Genomic DNA, 15,268 nt, shown 5'->3' with positions numbered 1-15,268 from the left:
TTAATGCAGTTCTCCCCACCTTCCTTTATCAGCTTCAACTTCCTCTCTATCTGTCCATATTTATTTATTTATTTATTTATTTTTTTCCATTCAGAAACAAGCTTAGCTGAAAGCTCAGTCAACTTGCTCAACCTCTTCGGGAAAGCTCTCCCGCAGCTTCTTAAGCAACCAGACAAAAAAAAAAAAACTCTAAAAACAGGACAGCAACCCATCCTTACTTTCTATATCTTCACTCTTATCTTCCTTCTCTGTGTTTCGGTGTTTGATTCACAGAAAGATAATAGGTGGGTTTTCAAATTCTCTGTCTTCCTGTTAATTGGTTTGTGCTTAATTTTGTATTATTTTATTTCATTTTATTATTTTTTTACATCCTCTGTTTCCTTACAATTCAAATCTTTTACTACCAAAAGTTGCAAAGAAAAAAAAAAAAAAAAAAAAAAAGCAAACAGGTTTTTTGGGGTCTGTTTGATTTGGATTGGAAAGCCAGCTTTTTTTATTTTTCTTCTTTAAAGGGTTTTCGTTTCCATAGCAAAAGGGTTGTTTTTTCCTTTCAGATCTGCTTCGATTTCATCGTTCAATTATAGCCGTTTTGAAGGTTCATTTCAAGTTTTGGTGCAGCTGAAGCCTGTAGCTCTTAGTTATATATATATATATATATATCAGTTTGGTGTTGCTGAATCTCTAAATCTTGTGATCCGTAGGGAGGAAATCCGACAGGCTAGTTGGTTTGTGGACGAGTTCTCATGGGGGTTTGCCTGAGCTCCCGAGTCAAAGCTGAGAGCCCATGTAATACAGGTATGTAGAATATCGGAGATTCTTATTAAGATGGTGAAGTTTATCTGATTTTTTTGTACCTTCTACTGTCACAAAGCGATTGATGTATATGAGAATGTTTATTAATTTTCGGGCAAAAAATCCCCATTTTGGCGGAGGGTAATACTAGCTATTCGATTTTTGAATGGTGATTCTACGTTTGATGAAGTGGGTTTTGAGCCATATATGGATCTTTGCTAATTTTGGATTTATATCCCGATAATATGGGATGTTCAATGAGAAATTTGCTGGGCTTTTCGAACTTTCTTTGATCTTTTTGTAGGTAGGTGTTGTTGAGAACGTTGGCGTCTTTAAAAGTCTTTTTCCTTTTTCCACATTTTGCTTATTGGAGTTGGTAAAAATGCACAAGATGAAAAGGAAATCGAAAATCTTTTAATAATTGTCGGGTCTATCTAACAATATGAAAATGTAATGACCGCAATTATCTCCTCTACATTCGTCTATTACTGCGTGCTAGGTTCACTTCACTTTACTCTTCTTTTTGAAGTAAGCAGCCAAAATAGAAAAAAGTACACCTTTCCTTTGGTTTTTCTCTTTCGCATTTAATATGTGACACTGCCAATTCCTCGCTCCTTCCTGTCATTGCCCCTGAGGTGGTAATTAAAGGGAGTTGATATATATATATATATATATATATTTTTATCCTTGAGGAGATTACTGGATTTTGTGAATGTTGATATTTTAGTGTGCTTTTGGACCTATGTTAAAATGGAATATGGAGGTTTTGAGTTCAGCAAGAATGAGGAATTTTGTACGGAATTGCCTGTGACAGTAAATTTATGTAGAGGTTATATATTTTACTTGTGCAGGGGTAAATTCAAACTGTGTTAGTACGGATGGAAACTTCAGCAGTACAAGCAGCAATGTCTTATCACTTTCAGTTCCTCCAACACCAAGGAGTGAGGGTGAGATTTTGCAGTCCTCCAATGTGAAGAGATTTAGTTTTGCTGATCTCAAAATGGCCACCAGGAATTTTCGGCCTGATAGTGTGCTAGGAGAGGGTGGTTTTGGTTCAGTCTTTAAGGGGTGGATTGATGAGAATTCATTTACTGCTGCAAAACCTGGGACTGGCATGGTTATTGCTGTGAAAAGGCTTAATCAAGAAGGTTTTCAGGGTCATAAGGAGTGGTTGGTGAGTTGATAATTTATTTTCTTAGTTCCTGCATACACAAAGAACTAGCTCAGTGTTGTACTTGTCTTATGTTTTCTTAGAGGACCTTTTGAACATATGGTGTTAAGGTTGCATTGGTTATGGAACGACTTTGTGCTTGCTTTGAAATGTAAACCAGTCATCCTTTAGTACTGGAGTTGCATGCTTAACATGCCTCATAAGAAACAAAATTGTGATAAACTGCCACTTTTTTAATTATTGACTTATCATGTGATTTGGTTGGTGCTACAGGCAGAAGTGAATTATCTTGGGCAGCTTTATCACCCTAATCTTGTTAAACTGATTGGCTATTGCTTGGAAGAGGAACACCGGCTTCTGGTGTATGAATTCATGCCTCGAGGCAGCTTGGAAAATCATTTGTTTAGAAGTACTTCCTTTCACATCTCATAGACACCTTGAAAACAAAAGCCTTTTTCATTTTGATTTCAAATTGACTTCTTGGCCGTTTCTGTATCAGGGGGTTCATATTTTCAGCCTCTTTCTTGGAAACTACGCTTGAAGGTCGCTCTTGGTGCTGCAAAGGGCCTTGCTTTTCTTCACAGTGCAGAAACTAAAGTGATATATCGGGACTTCAAGACTTCTAACATCCTTCTGGATTCAGTACGTAACACCTAAAAACATGGTGCCTTCTGTAATATTATATCTGTTTTGTTTGATAGGTTCAAGGGATATTTTTTTCTGATAGCTAACTGAGAACAACTTATGTGATATGATTTCAGAACTACAATGCCAAACTTTCTGATTTTGGATTGGCAAAGGATGGGCCAACCGGTGATAAAAGCCATGTCTCTACCAGGGTGATGGGGACCTATGGATATGCAGCACCAGAATATCTAGCCACGGGTACCGTTTATCTTTATCAATATCAAATTCATAATTGAATAAGATTTCCTAGCTATTTTACTATTAGTTAATTCATTGTTGTTAATTCAAGTTAAGAGTCTTTGCTATAGATTTAGTTCTCTATTACCGTATATCAAAATAGCGTGTACTTATATTTTCTTATCTACTTTCCTTTTTTTTCTCACTGAAGGCCATCTAACTGCAAGGAGTGACGTATATAGTTTCGGAGTGGTCTTATTAGAAATGTTGTCTGGTCGGAGAGCAATTGACAAGAATAGACCTTCTGGAGAGCACAATCTGGTGGAGTGGGCAAAACCTTATCTGGCAAACAAACGTAAGATCTTTCGCATTTTAGACAACCGTCTTGAAGGCCAGTATTCAATGGAAGGTGCCTATAAAGCAGCTAACCTTGCGTTGAGATGCTTATCAGCAGAGGCCAAGTTCAGGCCTAACATGGATGAGGTTGTAACAGCTTTAGAGCAACTACATGATTCTAAGGAATCTGGAGGTAATCGGAACAACCCAACCAATGGCCAAAGAATGCGTAGACGAAGTGCTGACGATGTTAATATCAATAAAAGGGCCGTAAGTTCTTATCCTCGGCCCTCCGTTTCTCCTCTCTATGCTTAGAAGTGTGAGTTAAAGAGTTTTGACTCTACTTTCAAGTAAAAAACAAGAAAAAAAAAGTATTTAAAGAAGCTGGTTTGCAACAATTTCAAACCTATACCGACATCGATCCAGTGACTGTACAGTTCTTATTTCAGCTAATGTAATCAAATATCGACCTTTTGTGGATTATTTCTTGAACTTGTAACATGAGTAATACCAACAATGTTTGTACCCCTGCTGGGGTTACCAAATTGTTTGTAACAACTGGAAGCAGCTTGAAAAATAGGCTTTGTAATTTGCTTCCCCGTGATGACTATTATTAGCTGTCTTCTTCATATTTCCCACGGTGGAAAATTTTTTCACAGTATATTTGATTTCGAGATGGATTCTGTGTCTTTGCATGGTACTGATTTGCTGTATCATGTTATTTGTGTTTGTGAAAAGAGCTAAAATTAGAAAAGTGGAGCTTTTAAGGTTCAGCTTGGGCTGCTTTTCAAGGTTTTGCACATGCCAGTCTTATCAAGCATGGAAAGTTATGCACAATGAGATGGATCACATTGGAGCACACTTGAAAGTCCGCTGGGATTTTGAATCTATTTGAATTTTTTATTTTTGTACACTACCAATGGAAAAAGTTGAAAGGCTACCAAAACTTTTATAGTGTAGGATTGCTAAAAGTATTAGATCCCTTTGACAAATGAGGTCGGTGTGGTGGTAAAACCTTCATATTTTATAAACCTTCGCATTTTATGAAATATGGTAATCCTGATTAATATATATATATATATATATCTCAAACCCATCAAAACCCACTAATAGAGGGGTCAAGACAAGAAAGAAAAAGGACTTGTCTGATTGAAAAGTTCAAGCGGTGTGTTTAGTCAATTTGTTTTTTGGGTTAAATCTAGCGCCAAAACCGCTGATTGTTCACAACTTTTCTAGTTTATGATGTGCCTCCCTAATTTCAAATTACATTTCCTTCAAACACGTGCATTTAATATATGTTTTATATGGTTTTTTCCTAAATTCTATGTTGTCGACGAGTCTTTGTCCCCAAAAGAACACAAGTTACACAACCATTGTTCTTTTTATTTATTTTATTTTATTTTATTTCATTTCATATATATATATATATATATAGTTTTTGGTTAAATTGGGAAATCCGATAATTTTTTTTTTTTTTTTGGGTGTATATAGATTTAATGATCTTTATAGATCAGATATTACACATGAAAGATGGGGTTTTTACTTTACTGAGACAAGAAAAACAAATGTTGCTATTTGTTACACTGTCATTTTCATTTATCCCACTTTATTTTATATAGTTTTTTAAAATATCTTTATTCATTAAATTTTTAGTAGACTCTAGTTGAAAAGGCTAAATTGTTCAGACATGATCTAAAATTCATAATCATTTTTCAGATCATATCAAAATATTAAACTGTTCAACTAAGTATAACTAAACATATTTTTTATATTAAAAATTGAAACTTATTTATAGTAGAAACAAAAATGTTAAACATACCCAATTAGAATATAATTTATTCATAAATTTCATTAATTTTTTTTTAAATATAATTATATTTGGCGATAATGTTTTAATCAACAAAACATAATTAAGGTTGAATATTTTGTTAATTAAACATTCTCCATCAAATATAATTATGTTTAAAACAATATAATTAAATTTAAGAATAAATTATATTCTACTTAAATAGATTAAATATTTTTTTTCTAACATAGAAGATAATTTACTTAAACAACAACCACATCCGATCCAACGAAACGCTCACGTCTGAAGAAAGAGTAATGGGCCGAGTATTGAAGTTCTTTGGGTTTTCTTTGGGTTTGTCAATAGATAGACATGTAACCTAGACTTGGGTCTTATGCAAGAAACACGACACAAGGGACAGACTTTCCTTAAATTGTCATCTATATTTTGTATGGTGAGGCCTTTTTTTTTTTTTTTCCTCCTTTCCAATCAGTACTATAGCAATCAAATATGTATACAAAACTTTATTTACAAAATGATGTGGCAGTACATTAATGGTTGAAAAAAAATACCTATATTACAAATTCATTGAAACTGGAAATTGAACCCAATAATAAACAGCCATTTCATTTTTGGTAAACAAAATTTGGTGTACAAATTTGGTAGCGTAGCGTTACTGTGTTTTTTTACTAAGGTGGAGGCGGATTCTCCTATTAATAATTAACCTTGATTCACTTACTGGGTTAAATGAGAACATATGAATCATAATATATCATAATGGTGTCACCTCCATGTTAGGGAACTCAAATCATCGCCCATTGAGTAGAAATTCCGCACCCTCTAAAACATTCAATTATGGGGCAAAGTTGGCATCGCCTTCAGTGCAAGACGACTAGACAGCCATCATAAAAAGCCATCTCCTCTATAGGAAAAGGAAGAGCATATGCAAGGAAAGTGAAGCTTCCCTCACTACTAAATATTTCCAACTCCAACAAACAATAGGCCATGAAATAAGCCCCCTGAAACAGATTGGTTTCAAGGCTACAAATTTTGAAGGATAGAAGTAGAACATATCTACATTTTCATTTCTCTGGTGTGAAATATATGTCAATACACATATATATCATTGACAAAAGCTATAACTTTTTACCAAGTTCTTATCATTCCGGGAGTCCAATTTCTCCAATCTAATTTCCCAATGGATTTATTTCTTAAGTTGACAAAATCTCTTATATCAAACACCTTCTTTAGGTAATTGTTTCCTTGTTTACCAGACTCGGGTTCACTGTCCCCTACATTTTCTTCTTTTGCTTCTTCGGTTTCATTAACAGGTTCAAGGGCAGCTTCTTGAGAAGAAGTCTCATTGATAATGTTTCCCAAAGTCTCAACCACCTCACTCATTTTAGGACGAGACCTTGGCTGTTTTAGTAGACATCTGTTAGCTAAGGATGCAACCTTGTAAGCTGATTTAATGCAATACTCTCCTTCAAGTCGAGGGTCTACAATAAGGTGGAATTTCTTCGAGTCTGAAATGTAAGGCCTCACCCACTCCAAGAGCTTCTGCTCACTTCGCGGTAGGTTTCTCTCTACTGCTCTCCTTCCTGTGATGAGCTCATAAAGAACCACACCAAAGCTCCAAACATCACTCTTAGCAGTCAGCTTCCCAGTCTGGACGTACTCTGGAGCCGCATAGCCAACTGTGCCCACAACCTAGAGACAGAATGATAGCCATCTTTAAAGTGTACATAAAATTATTTGAATAGCTTCTAAACAAGAGAGCACAGAATAATGATAATCAATTAGTTTTTATCAATAAGGCCTAATGGGTCAAATCCACCGAATTTGCATTTCAAAACTTTAAGAGAAAAATGTTCCCAACTATATAACTTATACCATATACCAAGACTTACTGATGTTGAAACATGACTCATCCCTTCAGGAGGTCCTTGTCGAGCCAGTCCAAAATCTGAAAGTTTTGCATTGAAATCCTCATCCAGAAGAATGTTTGATGTTTTAAAATCCCGAAATATTAGCTGCACCAATGGAATTCAAATTATAATGACTTGAGAATGAATGGAAAGTAATCTATCAGCCATGACCATTGACATTGTAGGAAAAAAATGTGTAAAAGAAGAAAGTGTTTGCATAATAGAGGAAAAGACCACACAGCATTTGAAATATCTCTTACCAAATAATAAGATTATTAGTTGAATACATCTGCAATCAATGCACAAGCAACTAAAAAGGGTAATTTGAGGAAATAAATAAATAAATATAGAATAAGATACCTGAAAATCCATTTCTTCATGAAGATAAGCCAACCCTCGGGCTGAATCTTGTGCAATTTTTAATCTCGTCATCCATGGAAGAGGTGATGGCATTCGAGCCAAAAGATGGTCTTCCAAGCTTTTATTACGCATAAGTTCATAGACCAAAAGCCGTTGGATCCCTCTTTCATCATCCTCTGCACAATATCCTATTAATTTCACAAGATTTGGGTGCTTCACAACACCCAAAAAGTTCACTTCATTTATCCACTCTTTATGCCCCTGGATACTAGAATGCAAATACCATAACCCCATTAGACAACCTTAAATTAAGCACTTGTACGATGTCATTCAAAAAACAAAAGCTTAGAAAACACATTAAATCTTGCAAAAGAAATCAGCAAAGAAATAAAATAACAATGATCAAATCATCATCATAGTAATATGTGGAAATTGTCCATGAAAATCATGTATTCTTCATTGAAGAATGGTTATCACTCAAACTGTTCATGCCCAAAAGCTAAAATGAGCTCAGACAAGCAATTAACTCATGCTTGGTGCAAAAGCTGTGAGACTGAAGCAGAGCATCTTCTGACGCAAGCTGAAGCAATGAGGGTGACATATGCCTGTTGGCATTGTAGATTGTAGAGCATCGTGAGATGGGACACATCACACTTAGAAAACATCCAAACCCTTCAATCTAGAAAATGAGAAACATAATCCCACCAAAAAAATTTAAAAACATAAAACAAAAGTCCGCAAAAGCAGAAAACAATTATCCCAGAAAAAAAAAAAAAAATTCAATTCGAAATGCGTATTTCGGATTTAATAGATGAAATGCTCGAACAAGTTCAGAAGTGAAATTCCAGTTGAATTTAAACACAAAACTCAACATTATGAACTAAAACGCACACCCAAATTCATTTTTTTTAGATTTAAAATGATGAAAGCGAGCTTTTCGATCCACTTGTACCCAACGTCCAAATTTTGCAGCTGGGAATTGCAATCCAAAAATGAGTCCAAAACAAGAACAAAAAAAAAAAAAAAAAAAAAAAACAAGAAGAAAGAAGAAGAAGAAGAAGAAGAAGAAAAGGCATGCCTGGAAGCCACTACGATTCAACTGTTTGATAGCAACGTCCATTTTAGAAGGAGAGCCATCAGTAATCTCATCCTCAGGAACCCTAACCACCCCTCTAAACACGCACCCAAACCCTCCTTCCCCAACCATCAACGCCCTGCTGAACCCTCTAGTCGCCGATTTCAACTCCGAGAAGGAAAACACCCGCAGATCATTAGCTCTCCGCTGAGACAGGAACTCATAGAAGCTAACCGAGTCGGAAAGGTCCCTAGAGTCCGAGTCAAACTCGGAGCGGCGAGTGGTATCCACGGTGCTTGAAGCAACGCTGAGAGAGCGTGCCCACGACACCTTCGATAACCTCGAAACGACACCGTCCTCGTCGTCCCGCCTCTCTCCGTTGGTAAAATGGAAACACTTCATTCTTTTTGGGTGCCTAAAAATCAAATTTCACGAATTGCAGAGAGATATAGTGATTGAGAGAGTCAATGGAAGCTATGGAGCAGGTAAAATAATAAGACTTGGGCATCGACCAACTTCAGCTCCGATTGGTGGACGTGGAAATGGAAAAATAATTATAAATATATATATATATATATATATATTTTTTTCAAAAATTCAGGTCATTTTTTCCTGTTGTTTTGTGCTTTTTTTTTTTTTTTTTTCTTTCTCAGTTTTTAGTTTTTTTAAAAAATAAATGAATAAGAGCCCGTCAAAACCCCCATTGTCGTGTTGCAGAGATAGAAGGGGATCACGAGGGAGAGAGCGACTGAGCTTTTATGTTTTCTGAGGATTGGGGTCCGTGTAATGTACCAGACAACGGTGAACCTGGTTTTGGGGGTCCCGCAGCCAGTAGGTTCGTTGAGGGGCTTAAATGGAATTTTATAAATAGTTTGGTGCCATTTGGAGGGCTGCTTTCGTTTTATTTATTTATTTATTTTTCGTGTCATTAAGAAACGCAAACTACTGAAGAATTGGGAAGAGGGTAGAATTTCCGTATTTTGACCACTTTGGTGGGTCCACTGTGGGTCTTCTCGGTTGGTCACATCTGTCCACGTCATTATTCTGAGTCAGTCAATTTCTTCTAGAATTAAAAAGTATATTTTTTCTTCTCGTAAAATATTTTTTTAAAAAAAATAGATGTATTTCCTTCTTTATGCAACGGTATTCTTTTTTTCTTAATTTTCTTTGAATTACTTTTCTTTAATCACATATTAAAGAGAATATTCAATGCTAGATATAATAATATTATTATATTTAATTATATATATAATATAAGTCATTAATAATATTTCTCAACGATATATTAGAGTGACAAAAATATTATTCGGCCAATTTTTTAAAAATAATTCACAAAATTAATTGAATTTTTTGAGCATTAACAATTAATTGAGTTAAGATGAAAAAAAAAAATCCATTAAAATAGAATTTATCCATTTTTCTGGGAAAATTAATTAATTAACTAATTAGATTATACTTTTAACCATGCATTTTGGAATTTTATTACTTAGTTTTTGGATCGTATTGATTTTTTTTTATTTTTTTTGGTTCATAAATAAAAAAAGAATATATAAAAATTCTAGGGGTTGGGTCCTTTAAATGACATTTATATATTCGTACAAAATTGAAACATTCCAAATGGCAGCTTCTCATTTACACTTTGATTAATAGTGACTGATATGGGATCGAAGCTTCTGAAGGCAATTCGGAAAACTTAAAATTTAATTGTAAATAATTACAAGGACAAAAACAAATTCATAAATTAAGCAACAACTACGAATTTCTTTTAAATTTATACCACCGAACCATCATGTAGTCTTTTCACCGAAAAAGTTCCATCATAGAGTCTTTGTCCAAAAAAAAAAAAACAATAATAATAAAAATAATTTCTTCCCTCTCCTTAATTTACAAGCAACGTCAACCCACATTTCAATTCACCTGCATGCATCATCGAATAATAATGTTTCCTCTCAAATTATTACCAAATATATATATATATATATATATATTTGTAACTACACCTGTCCTAAATGTCGTCTTTTTCAAAAAGGGGTTCAATGTTTTTTACTAGCTATTATTTTTTTTTTTAATGAATTTTTTTACTACCTATTCATCACAAACGGACTTTACTAGCTTTTACTTTGGGAAAATTTCATTTTGGATTTTTTTTTTCTATTTTTGTTTTTATTTCCTTATTTTCTTACATTTGATACTTTCTAAGTTTCAAAATTTACGTATTCATGGCAATGATATCAAATGCCAACAAAACCTTAATGGTTCAATCCTTTTTTTTTTAAAAAAAAAAAAATTCTCATTCATTAATTCATCCATAATAACCTAAACATGTGCATTGAAAACAAGAAATGGAGGAAATAAATAAAATTAAGGATTAAAAATCAATAAACACTTTTAGAGTTCTGTTTGGCATTTAATGGTTTTGATACCAATAAGTAATTTTAGGAAATTAAAGGCATGAAATGTTGAGGAAAAAAAAAATAGTGATTCCAAAACAAATTTCATCCAATTTAAAAGGTAGTAAAGTGCATTTAATTAACTGCATTTTGATATCTTTTAATTTGAAAAAGCTGGTGCAGTTTTAGTTTTCAAATTTAAAATTAAACCTTGAAGTTTTAATTTTTTATATTATGATCCAATTGAAATTTTTTGACAAATGATAATTAGCACTTGAGAATATTAAAAAGTAAATTTCTCACCTTTTTTTTATTTGACAATAATGTAAATTTTAAACTTAATTAGAAAGACCTAAATTGTAACAAAATATTGTATTTTAAAAATGGATATGTGCGATGGGCCTTTTGTCCAAACATCAAATTGTATAAAATGCAATAAGTAGAAACATTTTTTTTTTAAAAAAATAAAAAAGGCAATAAGTTTTTGAAAATTTAAAGTGTAACATTTTAAACTTAAGAGTTGAAAAATGCACTTTTTCTATATTAAAAACTGTAAAAATATAATTAACCTTTTTATTTGCATACTAGATGACAATGAATTTTGATATTTAACTCTTTTATGTAAGTTTGTTTTGATTATAACTAAATAAATAAATAAATAAATTTTCTCTAATTTAATATATAATTTAGAAAATACAAAATTTTAGGTATACAAAATAAACCTTCCCAAATCCCAACCATATAGGATATAATGGAATAAAAAAAGCCCAACAAGTATAATATGCAATTCCAAAGTTTCTTTGAAAGCATCACGATTATTCAATTTCTTCTTGTGTATAACGAAAATGACAAGAGCTTTTTTCTGGGTATTAATGAAAATGACTTGGTGCTTTATAAAATATTGTTTAATTAAAATTAATTGTGAGAGATTTGAAATAAGGACTGTAAGAGACCTAAGCCAAGCTCTATGATATGTAAATGGTATATATACCATTACCATTATGCAGCTGTAGTATAGCCTTGCAGGCTCCGGCCACAATTTTTCTTTTTCTTTTTTTGGATGAAAGCTTTAGCTGTGATGATTACCATAGAAATTCCTATTATATATATAAAATCCGTTTATGGTGTGAACAGCCTATTTTATCATACGGATCTTAAAATCAACAATGATTTTTTAAAAAATCATCGTTAATACTATCACATAAAAATAAATATTGATGATGATTTTTTTAAAAATTATTATTTTTAAAACTGTCTACACTATAACGTAGTACAAATCATCTATATTATAACATAGCATATACTGTCTATACCGGAAAATTTCAATATATATATATATATATATATAAAATGTTATGAACACCAGAAATGCAATATCTTTCTCCTTTTTTACTTTTTTTTTTTTTTTTTGACGTGAAGATGATAGATGTATTGTCCATATTTCATAACAATTATTTCAAAAAATGGCATACATATATCAGCTAATTTTCTTTTTTGATTTTTACTTTGCTGCTATGCAGCAAGTAAGATATCAAATCGAAATGTTGAAAATTTATGTATTGTCTATGTTCTGTCTCATCATTTCACGGTTTCATATTCGGTGGAGTATTTTTAAAGAAATATTGGAATAGGACATGTCGCCTTATAGTATCAAAAAACATGCTGCATTTGTCAGAATTAACATTAAATTTTTGACAATTTTTAATTCATGTAAAAGTCAACATTTGGAGGAAGGAAGGAAGGTAACGTTAGTTTATGCTTTTTTCTAATTTTTTTTTTTTTATGCATACCTCGTGCTAAATTTTGAGATTCACCAACCATTTCTAGTATAATAGAGATATAAGAAACATATTTACTTATACTATAATATTTAAAGCAAATAATAAATTACATATATAATCATTGAAGGAATATTTAATGACCATCGAATAAATATTTAATCATAATTTCAGAGTGATACATATATATATATATATGTATATATCAAATAATTAATAATACAAGACGGAGCTATGTTTAGAGGATACTTTTAATTAGTTGTATATAAATTATATTATAGCTATAAGCTCCATAAGAAGAACTTTATTTTTTTGAAGCTAGGTTCATTCTTTCTGATTATTGGACTTTCATTTAAATATAAAAGTTCAATCCAATTTATAAATTCAATAACCATGAATGGTTAATTTTATTTTAAAAATAATTAGGATGCACCTTATTTAAGCTATGTTTGACCGAATATATGCATGTATAATTTTTTTACATTGGGATATCCAAAATTTAATAAAGTGTGATGCACACCTCTTCATATGGGGGTGTATAAATCTAATTTTATGCTTTAGAACATGTTGAAAGACGTGCATCAACACTTATATTAAAAATAAAATATCCTAATTTAGGTAAAAATTATACAAATATATAATTTTCATATCAGATTGCTTTGATGGCTTTAATATCATATTTTTATTTATAGTTTTTAGATTTGTGATTTCAAATTCAATTAGTGGTGAGATATATATATTTAGTGAGATAATAATTTTTTTTTAGAGAAAGTGAGCTGAATAAAGACAAAGAATTATAAATATTTTTTTAAATCTCAATTCTTTAATTGATTTAGTAGCTTAAAAAATGAAATTTTAAGGCAAAACTATCAAATATCCTATAAAACTTGGTTATATATATATATATATATATATGAGAAAGACTATGATGTGGTCTGTCCGTATACAAACGGATCGCATCGTAGAAACGCTGTATATATATTTATATACACATGTACACAGACACAAACACACGCACATATATTTGTGCGCGTGTATATATATATATATATATATATGTGGTATATTTCAAGGATGTCCAAGCTAAATAATTGGACTACTTGTTTAAAAACTAAGTGATACTGAATGGGATGTTATGGATTCAAATTAGAGGGGACTATATTTTCCTCTCTCAAACTATATAATGAAAGTAATCATACAATATTTAATGTAACTATGTTTAGAAATTATTTTATTCTAATTGTATTTTGCTTTTGGACATTGTGTATGGCTAACTCTTTTTTTTTTTTTTTTCTTTTCTTTCTTTCTTTTTTTTTTTAAAAAAAAAATAGTGTATGATTAATTTTATCAAATTTGTTAAAAAAAAAGTACGGTTCAGCGAAAATGATGAAAAAAATAATAATTTAGGGAGCATTATGAGGTGTTTTTTGACGTGGGGAGCAAAGTGCACAAAATAATGTAATTTCTTTTGTGCATAAAAATAATATAATTAAAAAAGGTAAAATATAACTAAATTACGTTTTTGAATTATAAGTAGGCTTAATTACACTTCATTGCCCTCTAGTTTGGAAAATTGTATTTTTGATCTTCAAATTTAAAAAATTTCAATTTAGACCCTTTAATTTCAACTTATTGCAAATTAGATTTTTTTGACTATAATAATAAGTTATTATTTAATCAATATTAAAATACAATTTGTTACAATTTAGGCTCTCTATTTTGAGAAGAAAAATTATACTTTAATTTTCCTAAAGTTTTAATTGCCCTTTATAAAAAATCCAACTTGACGAAAAATGTATCAAATAATTTTTTTTTAAATAGCAATAAATTAAAATTGGAAAGTCTAAATTGAAATGTTTTAATTTTGAAGGCTACAAGTACAACTTCTCCAAACTAAAATGTACTAAAATGCAATTAATCTATTATAACAAAGAATGAACAATATTAAGAAGCATTTTAAATCTTAACTTTAAAACATCTAAGACATTTATTTTGAAAGAAACATCTAGACTCTTTTTTGGGTGGCATCTAAACTTGATCATGAAAAGCAATCGGATTATTTGTACGCTTTGAGTTTCTTTTGCTTGGTTTGAAAACTTGATGCAAGGACTTCATTAAGGTAGTTAATAATAAACTTCAAATTGAATTGTTTTTCTTGAGCTTAAAGAGAAGTTAATTGGAGAGCTCATTCATACCAGCTGCATTTGTTGATATGAATGAATTGCAATCATGAAACGTGTGGAAAATTTAATGGAAGAAAAAAGATGCACAACAAATGGAAAAGGAAAGAAGTATTTCCTAATGCATGCCCCATTAATTCCTAGGTGGGAAAATTCGTGCTTAAGTGTTATGCTTGCATAGCTGATCCACTAATGCCAACCGGGGAATTAATTCTTGGTTCAAGTCAACATGACTAACATTTTATTTTTTCTTTTTTGGTTTTCATTTTCCTTTTTTTTTTTTTTTAAATAAATGAATTTTCAAGATCCAACACAAAGGTGGGAAATTTCATCAACCTTGTAAGACCTTGAAAATCTTTCTCCGAAATTAAGCTATTTAAAAGTTTAGAACTAGTTGCTTTTGCAGGGAAATGATTTCGAGTTAAACTCCTCCTTCCAATTAAATAAATAAATAAATAGATAAAAAAAAAAAAAGATTAGAGCTAGTTTAGGAATTTTTTTTCTCTTTCTCACCTGCATGTTTCTTCTTCCCACTTGATAAAAAATTAAAAAAAAAAAAAAAATTACTCCCACTAGGCTTGGGAGAATTGAACTATTTTTTGGGTACA

At 31.5% G+C, this 15,268-nt stretch overlaps 2 protein-coding genes across 2 annotated transcripts; one reads left to right on the top strand and one right to left on the bottom strand.

Moving 5' to 3' along the window:
* Positions 1–3,839, top strand: LOC107411110 (probable serine/threonine-protein kinase PBL10). The gene is made up of 7 exons (XM_016018628.4): positions 1–284; positions 702–795; positions 1,644–1,966; positions 2,237–2,372; positions 2,463–2,605; positions 2,725–2,848; positions 3,039–3,839. The coding sequence occupies exons 2-7, from the start codon at positions 744–746 to the stop codon at positions 3,476–3,478; spliced, it is 1,218 nt and encodes a 405-aa protein (XP_015874114.2). The 5' UTR covers positions 1–284; positions 702–743; the 3' UTR covers positions 3,479–3,839.
* Positions 3,840–5,955: 2,116 nt separating this feature from the next.
* LOC107410989 (serine/threonine-protein kinase PCRK1) lies at positions 5,956–9,021 on the bottom strand. The gene is made up of 4 exons (XM_048468277.2): positions 8,316–9,021; positions 7,238–7,498; positions 6,860–6,982; positions 5,956–6,659 (listed from the first exon to the last, which is right to left on the bottom strand). Exons 1-4 carry the CDS (start codon positions 8,712–8,714, stop codon positions 6,096–6,098), a joined length of 1,347 nt encoding a protein of 448 aa, XP_048324234.1. The 5' UTR covers positions 8,715–9,021; the 3' UTR covers positions 5,956–6,095.
* Between the last annotated feature and the right edge of the window lie 6,247 nt (positions 9,022–15,268).

This window comes from Ziziphus jujuba, chromosome 10, assembly GCF_031755915.1.
Source record: "Ziziphus jujuba cultivar Dongzao chromosome 10, ASM3175591v1".
Classification (NCBI taxonomy): Eukaryota; Viridiplantae; Streptophyta; class Magnoliopsida; order Rosales; family Rhamnaceae; genus Ziziphus; species Ziziphus jujuba.
Note: the sequence above shows the minus strand (reverse complement) of the source record. Positions and strands in the feature narration are given on the sequence as shown.

What these genes read in the sequence shown, in the direction of transcription:
- LOC107411110 (XM_016018628.4), top strand. Translation starts at nt 744, where the DNA reads ATGGGGGTTTGCCTGAGCTCCCGAGTCAAAGCTGAGAGCCCATGTAAT. An exon ending in GGAAAATCATTTGTTTAGAA is followed by an intron (nt 2,373 to 2,462) that starts GTACTTCCTTTC and finishes TTTCTGTATCAG; the next exon opens with GGGGTTCATATTTTCAGCCT. An exon ending in ACCAGAATATCTAGCCACGG is followed by an intron (nt 2,849 to 3,038) that starts GTACCGTTTATC and finishes TTCTCACTGAAG; the next exon opens with GCCATCTAACTGCAAGGAGT.
- LOC107410989 (XM_048468277.2), bottom strand. Translation starts at nt 8,714, where the DNA reads ATGAAGTGTTTCCATTTTACCAACGGAGAGAGGCGGGACGACGAGGAC. An exon ending in TGAATCGTAGTGGCTTCCAG is followed by an intron (nt 7,499 to 8,315) that starts GCATGCCTTTTC and finishes TCTAGTATCCAG; the next exon opens with GGGCATAAAGAGTGGATAAA. An exon ending in TGAGTCATGTTTCAACATCA is followed by an intron (nt 6,660 to 6,859) that starts GTAAGTCTTGGT and finishes TTCTGTCTCTAG; the next exon opens with GTTGTGGGCACAGTTGGCTA.